At 38.0% G+C, this 12,277-nt stretch overlaps 2 protein-coding genes across 2 annotated transcripts in view; both read right to left on the bottom strand.

Annotated features, from left to right (window-relative positions):
- LOC119430741 (flavin-containing monooxygenase 5) overlaps positions 1-1,674 on the bottom strand; it is a 187,695-nt gene extending 186,021 nt beyond the window's left edge. The window contains exon 1 of the mRNA XM_037698214.1: positions 1,646-1,674. The gene's annotated coding sequence lies outside the window, so the exon portion shown is untranslated. The remainder of the gene's footprint in view (positions 1-1,645) is intronic.
- Positions 1,675-6,608: 4,934 nt separating this feature from the next.
- LOC119408010 (flavin-containing monooxygenase 5-like) lies at positions 6,609-9,655 on the bottom strand. The gene is made up of 10 exons (XM_037674843.1): positions 9,524-9,655; positions 9,207-9,395; positions 8,934-9,099; positions 8,664-8,806; positions 8,109-8,308; positions 7,702-7,837; positions 7,402-7,621; positions 7,209-7,281; positions 6,866-7,118; positions 6,609-6,758 (listed from the first exon to the last, which is right to left on the bottom strand). The coding sequence occupies exons 1-10, from the start codon at positions 9,653-9,655 to the stop codon at positions 6,609-6,611; spliced, it is 1,662 nt and encodes a 553-aa protein (XP_037530771.1).
- Between the last annotated feature and the right edge of the window lie 2,622 nt (positions 9,656-12,277).

Below are 12,277 nucleotides of genomic sequence, written 5' to 3'. Positions count from 1 at the left end.
CCGAAAAAACAAGAAAGATGATACAGATTGTCGAAATGAGTTTTCTCCACAGGGTAGCTGGACTCTCTCTTAGAGACAGGGAGAGAAGTTTGGTTATCTGGGAGACACAGAGTAGAGCTCCTGCTTCTCCACATCAAGGGGAGCCATTTGAGCTGGTTTGGGTATTAGATATGGATATCCCATGGGTGCTTCTATAGGGAGGTGCTCTGGGCATGTCTGACTGAGCGGAGACCCTGGGGAAGACCCAGGACATGCTGGAAGAACTACTGTATGTCTCTATGCTGCCAGAACATCTTGGAATCCTCCCAGAAGAGCTAGAAGAGATGGTTGAGGAAAGACATATCTGAGCCTCCCAAAGCTGCCCCTGAGACCCGACTTTGGAACAAGCAGAATATAATGGGTGAATAGATGAATGGATGGACAAACACCACAAGTTTGTCTTGTACTACTATTACTAAACTGTACTTAATCACAAAATATAATGTGAACCATATAACCTTATGTACAGTGGGAACAAAGCAGGCTATCCCAAGAACTTAACTAATACCACAGAAAAAGTAGCCTTCATAAATCTAACAAGGTTAAGTCAGGGCCTCAGGGCCTCCAGAGGACCTGATTTAACCAATTAGATTTATCTACCTGGATTATTGAGCATTCATCAGGACATAGCCTTCATAAACCCCAGTTAGCAAAGATTGTTCTACATTTTTTCACAGTCAGCTGTTTACATGCTGCACTGTCTTATGTGGGTTTGTGGTTATGTATATATACAGTAAACTTAATGTAATGCCTTTGCAGTGTTCTAACGTTTCTACAACACATTTTTAGTAACTCCAGCACTGTTTTCTCAGCTCTTTTGTTAGCCAAACCCTACATGTAACTGCAGCCTCTGTTATAAAACAGTTCCTAGAAACTACATGAAGGTCAAAGGTGATTTTACTGTGAGATCAGTTGAACTGAACGACCTCCCTGAATGTGATTTACTGTGTGTGAAATCCGAGCAACCAGTCGAGTATGTTGAAACCTTTCACCATCAGCTGTATTTCCTCTGGTTGAGGAATGCCTAAATGTAAGCTGCATTTTACTGTCTCTGTCTTAACTTTGTTTACACTGCAGGAATGAAGACATCAGTCCATAATAAATGATTGATGTACAGCTTAGAAACAGAAATCAGGATTTATTTTGCAGTCCATACAGGAATTGTTATCTTACCCCCTTTCTAAAGATAATACATAAAGTATTTTACTCTGCATTTTTAATGGCAAAATAATTAAAACTAATATGACAGCAAAATGAAACAAACAAAGAAAACAAATGAAGAGGACAACATTCCTGCAAACTGAAAAATACTTTTTGTTTTGTTGGCAATAAATTTAAAACCAACAGTCTAGTTTTGACTTTTTGCATTTATAAAATATAATTCTGGTATACATTATCAATAAGAACACAAAAGTATAAATAAAAAAAGCAGTTCCCATATTTAAACATACATCTTTTGCAGAGGAAAACTGAAAAATAAAGGATGATATTTATTTATTTATGTCAGTTCAAATCACAGCCAAATAACATGTTGATTTCTATAATTACAAAAACTGTGAATAAATATAATCTGTGCAGCATGTTAAAAAGCAGCTGTTTTACTTACCTTGTGTGCTTCTTTGTCTGAGTCTGAAAGGAGGGAGGAGAGGCAACAGAGCATGGCTTTTATACTAAGACGGAGACCCATGGCATACTTCTTTTGTCCCTCAGAAAACATAAACTGTGTCTGTACAGGAGGGGGTTCTGACCTATTCAGTAGTAAAATATGCACTCATACATTAATGTGGCTAGATTTATTTAAAGAAGGACAGGTTAGTTTAACCTAAGGAAGTTAAAATTAATAGTTTAGGCTTTGTTGTACAAGGGGGCGGTCTCAACTCTTGTGACTTGATAAAAGCGCAAATAATCATTAAAGGTACCTTGGCACCTTATCTGAAACCTCAGCCGTCGCTTGAAGTAACTGGGCTAATAAATGGCCACAAAACGACCTGTTACTTAAAACAAATCAGCCACGTTGCTTTAGAGTTTGCAAAGTTAGTTGTACGAACAGACTAATCAGATGTTTGCGTGTGCACTCCCTAATCTGGTTGTGCATCAGCGTGTGTGATCTTTTGTCTGTTATTTCCAAAACCAGAGCACGGATTTGAATGAAAGTCTCAGAAAGAAACCATTGGATGTACAACTACAGCCAGTTGACGTTTGGAGTTAAACCAATTCAAAATGGCCACCACAGCTAATTAACTATAGCAAACACAAAAATGGCTATAACTTTGCCAGTTTGACAGATACTGAGTTAAAATTTGGTGTGGTAGTGGCTGAGATTGTACCTCAACTCAGACTTTGAACACTGAATGCACATCTGTTTTAAAATATTTGCCATTACCGATTTTGTCTCTGTCTATCTGTTAGTAAAATATTTCATGAACCACAGGGTGAATTTTAATAAAACCTTTAGGAAATATTCATCGAATGCGCATGTACAACTATTTGACTTTTGGGGCCAACCAGATCTAAGTTTTTCATCTGAGCCCACTAACCTCAGAACTACATAAATGGCTAGAATTCTTTATTTTATTTTATTTTTTACACTAAAATGTAGTGTTGTAGTAGCTGAGAGTCACTCACTATACATACTTCATGTACAGTTCATTGAGCAAGGTATTTGTTCAAAACTGTGGCATTAACTGTTGGGAGTCCACCCTATTTGTCTGTTAGCAAAATTTCTCCTGAGCCACAGGCCAAATTTTATTGAAACTTACAGACAGAATGCGTTGGATGTCCGTCTACAACTCAATAACTTTTCAATTCAATCCAACCAAAGATGGCTACCACATTTAGTGGAGACAAAAAAAACAACACAAAAATGGCTATAACTCATTTTACAAATATTAGGTTTTGTCTTGTTGTAGTAATAGCTGAGAATTATTCATAGCAAACATTGAGCATGACATCCTGTAACATTGCAAAATATTGTAAATACTAATTTGAAGGTTTGAACAAAGCAGTTACAACACCAAGATTTCTACACATATGATTTTGAACATTTGGCATTAAAGGTGGCAAAGGACATGTATTACTTCAAGGAATGCCAAGCCTTTTATTTGCAAGTTAATTTGATGCATATATTAAAAAAAAAAAAACATGGGGCATCCCAGCTTGCTAAATGAGTCATATCAATCAAACAGAGTGCATCAATCAGAACAACTGGTGAATTATGAGGATCAACATGTGTCCTGCACAGCTATCTAAATTTAAAGAGCCCACTTTGACTAAAATTGTATTGCTTTAAATGCTGCTTGTTTTAAATGCTACTTTATCTCCAAACACAGGAACATTTTTATGTGAATTTCATTGCAGCTCATCCAACTTATAGGGGCCATCTTTTCGTCTGGCCATGTTTACTCAGAGTTTCTCTTTGATTGCAGTTTCAGTCTGTGTGCTCAGGCAGGGCACTTCAGAGGACTGAACTGGGGCTTGGGTCAGTTCTTTATAATCGGGTGAACTATGTTACCATGGCTTCATTATAGGCTTACTCAAAAATCCTGTACTGATGCTGTTTGCTTGTGTTTTCTGAGAGTCAAATCTTTGCTTTTAATACATTCCTGTGGATGTTACACATGAACACACTGCTGAAACCATTTTTCACATGAACATATCAGTATTTTCTGATAGTAGTGGCCCTCTTCTATAATACTTTCCAATAAACAGTGAAAACTGGTTCAACAAACGAGACAAAGAGGTCCAGATGTTGACTCCACAGATCTTATAAGATCTGTGAAGGCTATAGCCTGATTAAACATTTCTGTAATGTGCTGAGACAAACAACTTTGTTCTTTGAAGTCCACACCGCACAACTTACAAGAAACTATTGATAATGGCTTGTGCAAACTCAGGATATCTTTAGGAGTCGTGTAAAGTCTATTCCTGCACAAGGATGACCTAAGCAACATCGGACCAGTTTACATTTGTGGATGATGAAATAATCATATATATTTTTTTATATCATTTGAAACTGATACCTTCCCAAAATTAGCATTGCTTGTGTCCATCTATTGTTTGTTGCCTGTAGTTTTCCCCCTCAAAATGTATTTCCAGTGGTGGAATATATTTAAAATGGTTTAACTCTAAGAAATTAGAATATTGCATTTCCAGGCATTTATGGAAATCAGGATCAAAATAATCAAAACTTCACAAGTTTATTCAACATGTAGCTTTTGATTTCCAAATAGTTATTTTTAGGTCAGAGAGGTGATTGCTTTTGATCTTATTCTGTTGTCCTCCAAACCACCTGTTTGTGCTTATCCGGCGGTCCAGACTTTGAAAAAATTAGAAAAAGATCAGCTCTTCAATGTAAAATCTGATTCAAGGTCATAAAGGTAATGTGTACATAGACATGTCGACTTTGCCCAGCCTGATGTAAATTCCTATATTTGACTTGGCAGGAAAGACCAAAGCTGAAGTTCTGTAAGTTCAGTGCACAACACAGTGTGCAAATGTTACCAAGATTGTTCTTATTGTAAAAAAATATATATTACAACATTTTAAATATGTAAGTAAATAGCAACTATAACATTTTCATTCTGGCATATTTTGGCTCTCAAACCTGCAAAAAAGTAAAAATTTGTGTACACGCATGCAATTTATTTAGTCACTTAAACATGTTAAAATTAAAATGAATAAAGTTTTGTTCTGCAACCTGCACCATATAGTTTTGTTAAACTCACCTAGGGTGCAAACTTCTCAGTAAATAGAAGTGCATGGAAATTTTTCTAATTACTCAAGTGATCAATCGGTGATTACATCAACTCTGAGTGGAGACACACAATCTTAAAGCAACGTTTACTTTTACAGCTTGTGTCAGCCTCTGTTGAACTGTGACATATACAGGTCCTTCTAAAAAAATTAGCATATTGTGATAAAGGTCATTATTTTCCATAATGTAATGATAAAAATGAAACTTTCATATATTTCAGATTCATTGCACACCAACTGAAATATTTCAGGTCTTTAATTGTTTTAATACTGATGATTATGGCATACAGCTCATGAAAACCCAAAATGCCTGTCCTAAAAAATTAGCATATTTCATCCCACCAATGAAAGACAAGTGTTTTTAATACAAAACACGCCAACCTTCAAATAATCATGTTCAGTTATGCACTCAATACTTGGTCGGGAATCCTTTTGCATGAATGACTGCTTCAATGCGGCGTGGCATGGAGGTAATCAGCCTGTGGCACTGTCGAATGCCTTCTCCAAGTCCACAAAACACATGTAGACCCCTTGAGGACAATAGTGAGAGTAAAGAACTGGTCCAGCATTCCATGGCCAGGACAGAAAAAAACATTGACTGGATCTGAGGTTTGACCACCGGTTGGATTCGCTTTTCCATTACCCTTGAATAGACCTTACCAGTTAGGCTAAGGACAGTTATGCCCCTGTACTTGGAGCACACCCTCCGGTCCCCCTTTTTGAAGAGGGAACCAGCACCCCAGTCTGCCAATCCAGTGGCACTGCCCCCGATGTCCATGCGATGTTGCAAAGACGTGTCAACCAAGACAGCTCAACAACATCCAGAGCCTTAAGAAAATCAGGGTGAATCTCATCCACCCCAGAGCCCTGCCACTGGACAGCTTTTTAACTACCTCAGCGACCTCAGCTTTGGTTATGGACAGACCAACACCGAAGTCCCCCGACTCAGCTTCATCCATGGAAGATGTCCTAGTAGGATTGAAAAAGTCTGAGAAGTATTCCTTCCACCACTTGACAACATCACTGGTTGAGGTCAACAGCACCCCACCTTCATTGAACACAGTGTTAGTAAAGTGCTGCTTTCCCATACTCAGCCACACGAGGGTTTGCCAGAATCACTTTGGACAAAAATGTACTCTAGTAAAAGTAGAAGTACCATATTAATGTTTTATTTGAGTAAAAGTAAGTACAGTACTTGCTTTTAAAAATACTTAAAGTATTAAAAGTGAAAGTACTTGCTGAATGTATTGCCTAATGCAATGGTCTACCATATCTTTAAGTCTGCCTACCGTATGTATATTTTCTGTAATACATTAATAGTGTTGAGCCATGTTAATGAACAATGCTGCAGATAATCCATGTTTTTATTGTGTTTACACTCTGTGACACAGTTCATTCTTGAACTTGTGATTCTGTGTGTCAAAATATCAGGGATGACATGCAGAGTTAAATGTCATTAATCAAAATAAGAAAAAGGAATGATTATACCTTTGGTTTTGCTTTGCGTTAAATAAAAACTTTCAGTGTGTCATTTTAACTGCAGTAAACACATTTAAGTAAAAGTTGTCTGTCTGAAAAAATGGACATTAGACCTAACAAAGGAACAGGCACTGATCATTTCAACTCCAGTTTGTCATGGTAAATGGTAAATGGAATGTACTTATATAGCACCTTTCTATCTTATTTTAAGATACTCAAAGCGCTTTACACTACAATCTGTGTCCTCATTTACCCATTCACACAGCACTCTACTAGATCGCTACCAAGCTAATTGAACAAATCATTCTAATGAGACTAATCAGAGCTCATTAGACTCATTAGACTCTTTGTGGACGAAGGTTGGACAACAAGTTGGGTATGGCGTCTGGGTTGCGTGTGTGAATATAGTAAACAGCTCCTCCTCCAGTCAGAATAGCCAGGCTCAGCATGATAAGGCGGGCTGTAATGGAAGACTCTTGTTCAGGCAGCTGGAGGACATGGAAGAGAGAAGAAGAACATTAATCTATCATTAGTGATAAACCAAAACTGTCATGAAGTTTAGAAAAGACATTTGAAAAACATTGTTTGTTCAGACCTTTCTGGTTTTTAGGGGCTGGTACATGCGGTCAAACTGGGTGAAGATTGCCCTTCGGGCTCCCTCCCATTTGCCTGGTCCCTTTAAGCGGTACTGGTATGCAGTGACAGGCCCCCATAAAACCCACTTAAACAGAGCGTAGTCCGTGAAGAAGAGCCAGAGAAGACTAGGTCGTACTCCAATCTCTCCAGCTATATTGTCCATATAAGAAACAAAGTCCACCTGCAGGGGGGTCAGCTTAGACACATTATAGCTGTGGAAATGTAAAATAACCAAACATGATTATTCAGTAAAAAGACAGTGAAGTGCAAGTTACTTTAAGGCTTATGGAAACAATATTTACTTTTTCTCAATATCTTTAGTGTCTTTTTCCACAGCCTTGATCATGGACTGGTTTGAGGGCAGCTTCTTGTGTCCTTTGAAGTAAAAATAAAATTATCATGTATTAATATTAATATAATTATCATGCAGAGATAATCTGACCAAATCATGGTTATGAAGTATCTACAAAAGAGAAACCAGCCTCTGAGTCTTACCTTTAAAGACATGTGCCACCCAGCGAGCCTGCATTTCTGCTTGAGTCATGATGGCTCCAAGGGCATGAATGAAACCCACAATTGCCAAAGTTGGATGCTCCAAATGTGGAAGGAAAACATGTTTGTAAAGACCCACACGGTGTCCAGATTTGTACATAACATCATTTGGTAAGTAGGAGAAACCATAGTTGTACCCTGTGGCAAAAACAATCATATCCACCTGTAATAAAAACAGGAAGCCTTGAAGATTGTGGCAAAAATACAAGAAGACTTGTAGATATGTTGGAAGACAATCTTGACCTTTTCCACAGTGGTGCCATCTTCAAACACCACAGTGGAACCACGGATTTCCTTCACATTGGGTTTGATGATGACTGATCCTGACAGGACTCTCAGTGGCAAGTCATCGTTGATCACCGGAATCTGACTGAAGAGTCTGTTGAGAAATTGAACAAAAATTTGAGACAGTAAATAAATATTTTTCTATGTAAAAAACGTCCAATTTATTTATATAGTGCATTTAAAAACAACTATGTTGACCAAAGTGCTTCACAAGGAGGTAAAAAACAAACACGAAGAACCATCAATGAAATAAATAAGAAAAATCACACGTAAAAATTTACAGGTGAAATAAAATAGACTAAATACAAACTAAATCAAGAGAACAATTTTCTTAAGTTACATTAAGTTGTCATGACAACACCCACCTGTGTTTGGGTTTAAGTGCATACATGGTGTGATCATACATGGCATTGAGCTTCTTCTCACCAATCCAGTTGAGGACATTGATGGGCAGCAGCTGGAACAGGATGTGGACAAAGCGTGTGTTGTACTTCATGTCCACAGGCATACCATTATCAGAAACCTGACGGATGACCCACGCACCACGACGAGTGCTCACATACACCTGCGGGGCAACACATACATGAGGCATTCAAACAATTTATTTTTTATTTTTTCCCATTTAGCCTTTATTTATCCAGGTAGTCTCATTGAGCCACGAGAACTCATTTTCAAGAGAGACCTGTTTAGGGAGCAGATGGGGGTTAAGGGCCTTGCCCAGGGGCCCAGAGTGGGGCGAATGAGGGTGGGGGCAGGTGTGAGTGCTTTACCTACCCCACCCACATTTTTGATGTTGTCTGTACCGGGGCTTGAACCGGCGATCTTCCGATCACAGACCCACCTTCTCTAACCTCTGTGCCACCACTCCCCACTTCATTGAGGGATGAAGTGTCTTTAAAGACAACATTAGCAAGAAGAACCTGCTCTGCAACTCTGCTGCCCTCCACAGCGATGTCCCCTCCTGAGTTCCCAATGCCGATGACCACCACTCTCTTCCCGTACATGTCCTCGGGTCCCTTGTAGTCCCAACTGTGCAGGTATTTTCCTTCAAACGTCTCAATTCCTGCAGCACAGAATCATTACACACCATTATCATGTCTCTGTGCGTCATCAATACAATTAATTTGTAAAAACAAAATGCATGTTTAACAAAACATTATGTCCAATTGTTTTGCAAAACACACACATACCTGGGAAATCTTTGAGTGGCAGATTGGGATAGGTGTAGTGACCAGAGCAGCAGATAACTGCATCAAAGACATGCCTCTCTTCTAGTCCATCTTTATCCTCTGTGACCACGTCCCACTGACCGGTGTGAGAAAAGTCTGGTCTCTGTGTGACTCTCTTCACTGAGGTCTAAGATTAAGATGTATTTATGTAAATATTTGTTAAACTGCAGTTTATTAAAAAAAAAAACAATTTTTCTGATCTATGTTTTTTTTTTTTCTTTAATTGTTTTTTACCTGGAAGCGAATGTGTTTGAGTAGTTTAAAGTGATCTGCATACATCCTGAAATATTTTAAGATTTTAGAGTGGCGCATATAGTTGGGGTAATCAGCTGGGATGGGGAAGTCACTGTAGCACATCATTTCTTTGGAGATATTGATAGTAAGGGAGCGATAAATGCTGGCCCTGCTGGGCTCTGACACTTCCTGTAAAAATAAATTATTTCATTAGTCATTCAAGGGTATTTCTGTATTTCAAGATTGATGACATCTCATTTGCTTTCACTTAAATAGCTTGAAAGCATGAAAAAGCATTTTTAAAAATGGCAACTTGCTTTGAACTTCCACAGTCCACCCATGTCATCACTGCTTTCAAAGCAGGTTGGCTCCAAGCCTTCATCCAGACAAGCTTTAATGCTGGTCAGACCTGAGGGACCTGCCCCGATCACTGCTACTCTACGCACCATGATGAAGCTGCAAGAGGGTAGAGGTAAAGTTAAATTCAAATAAGCAGGTTTACCATGTTCAAGACTGGAATTTTAAATGCACTGTTGTTCTAGGTCGTTAAATTAGGCAAGTGGTGTCAGCATGGCACAAAGCCTGAGAACACAGCTAAAAACCTAGTTAGTTCATCTGGTTTCTAGTCCTGTTTGGTATGTTTTAAACAGGCCCTGAAGTGCAGACAAGGATAAGTGACTAAATGTAAACAAAAACTTTAATAAAGTCAAACTTTGACTAGTTTGGAACAAAACTTTAACCCTTCTAAGAAAAATACTACTTACAAGAGTGAATTTGCAGAATGACAGAGAGCATTGAACTGACTTAAATCCAGTGGTGGGATGTAACTAATTACAAATACTTTGTTACTGTACTTAAGTACATTTTTCATGTATCTGTACATTACTTAAGTAGAGTTAAATGTGGGTACTTTCTACTTTTACTCCACTACATTTTACATCAAGTATCTGTACTTTCAACTACACTACATTTCTATAATGCGTTGCATTACAAGTTACATTCATGTTGCGGCTTTTTGATTTGTTTGTTACTTTGAAAGTCAGAGTCAGAGTTTCTTTATTGTCATTAGCACCTCATCTGGTACATGTGGTGGAGCAAAATTATGTACGCAGGGTCCCAGTTACATCCAACAATAAAATGTAAAAGAAAAACAGTAATAACATCTAAGATATGAACTAAGAAAAACATCAACTAAATATACACTGAGCACTCATAACATAAAACCATTACATCGAACATCAGCACAAACATGAACATGAGTCTGTGTGAGCAGATGAGCACGCATGAACACATCAACATTGAAACAAATCAGCAGCTTGAAAGTAACCAATGGTGAGAGGGGAGTAGGTCCAGTGAATCACTGCAAAGTGGGCAGGTAACATTAGGCCCGCCTTCAAGAAGAGCTGGGCCAATGACATATATTCTAGTATATATGTCACTGAGCTGGATGCACCCACAGCATCGCTAACACACCCAAAATGTATTCCACTGCAAGAGAGTCACCCAGAAGATATGCTCCATCCATGGCCTTATTGAAAGACTGTTCAGTACAGCAGGACAGATTCTCTCTCCCAAAAGAGCCAGACTGGACTCAAAAATCTTTGAAAACCAACTTCTTCTGAACTTGAACAATAAATTATTGCTGCAATATTAAAATGTGTCAGTTCATGATGTTAGGAGACAAGAGAGGTCTCCAAATGGCTCAACACTCAGGTCCAAGTTTTAAAAATGGTGACAGGAAGTTAAAATATTGTTCAATATTGACCCATTACAAGGTTGAATAGACAGTATTTTAACTAGAGTTGATGACAAACTGGAGTTGAATTATCAGTGGAAATGATCAGAGTCTGTTCCTTTGTTAGTTGTGTCTAATGCTCCTTTTGTTCAGGCAGACAACTTTTACTTAAATGTGTTTACTGCAGTTAAAATGACACATTGGTTTTGCTTTGTGTTAAATAAAAACTTTCAAACGTATAATCATTCCTCTTTCTTATTTTGATTAATGGCATTTAACTCTGCAGGTCATCCCTGAAATTCTGACGCACAGAATCACAAGTTCAAGAATGAACTGTGTCACAGAGTAAACACAATAAAAACATGTATTATCTGCAGCATTGTTCATTAAAATTGCTCAACACTATTAATGTATTACAGAAAATATACATATGGTACGCAGACTTAAAGATATGTAGACCATTGCATTAGGTAATATATTCAGGAAGTGCTTTTACTTTTAATACTATAAGTATTTTAAAAGCAAGTACTTATTTACTTTTACTTAAGTAAAATTGTTAATGTGGTACTTCTACTTTTACTAGAGTACATTTTTGTCTGTTTATTTGTACTTTTACTTAAGTACAGTGTTTGAGTACTGTCTCCACCACTGCTTAAATCAACCGTGAGCTGGGCCCCAAGCAGACAGAAAACAAAACAGTAAGCTTTGATGACTGGGTAAAGAAAGCAAGAGGTATAAATGTGATCAGAAGGGTGCAGCTGGGCTGATGAGCAAATGAGGAACAAGTGGGCCATGAGTTAAATCCAGGTATCACAAAGGAAAAAAAAGTGTGATAACAAGAAATTTTGTGGACATAGGTACACAGTAAAAACTACAAAATTCACAAAGATCTCACAACCTGACAACCACAGTTATAAAAGTGATTGTGAGAACATTTCAGTCCTTTTGGTCAGGATATGATCAGTGTTTTCTTTTGCAAACTCAGAGAATATAGACTGATTCTTCTATATTCACTGCAAAGAATATGCATCTTAGCCCTCAGGTAGATGGTTAAGAGTCATCCACTGCAAAAAGAACAAAAAGTCTTGTTGTACCTTGCACTTTGAGTCCAAGGTAAATGTCCCCAAGAGGATATGACAGTGAACTGTAGCTCATAGACCTATATCTAAATCTAATCTGATTTAAAAGATTCTTGAGAAAATAGTTGCAAATAAATTGTGTGAACATCTGAACCAAAATAATCTGTTCAAGGAGTTTCAGTCAGGGTTTAGAGCTCATCATTGTCCAGAGTGGGGCCAGAGTTCAGGTGGGTGGCCAGGAGATCGTCCAGCACCTG

Source organism: Nematolebias whitei, chromosome 3 (assembly GCF_014905685.2).
Source record: "Nematolebias whitei isolate Nwh7 chromosome 3, NemWhi1, whole genome shotgun sequence".
Classification (NCBI taxonomy): domain Eukaryota; kingdom Metazoa; phylum Chordata; class Actinopteri; order Cyprinodontiformes; family Rivulidae; genus Nematolebias; species Nematolebias whitei.
The sequence above is the reverse complement of the archived record's forward strand: the minus strand, read 5'-3'. Positions and strand labels throughout refer to the sequence as shown.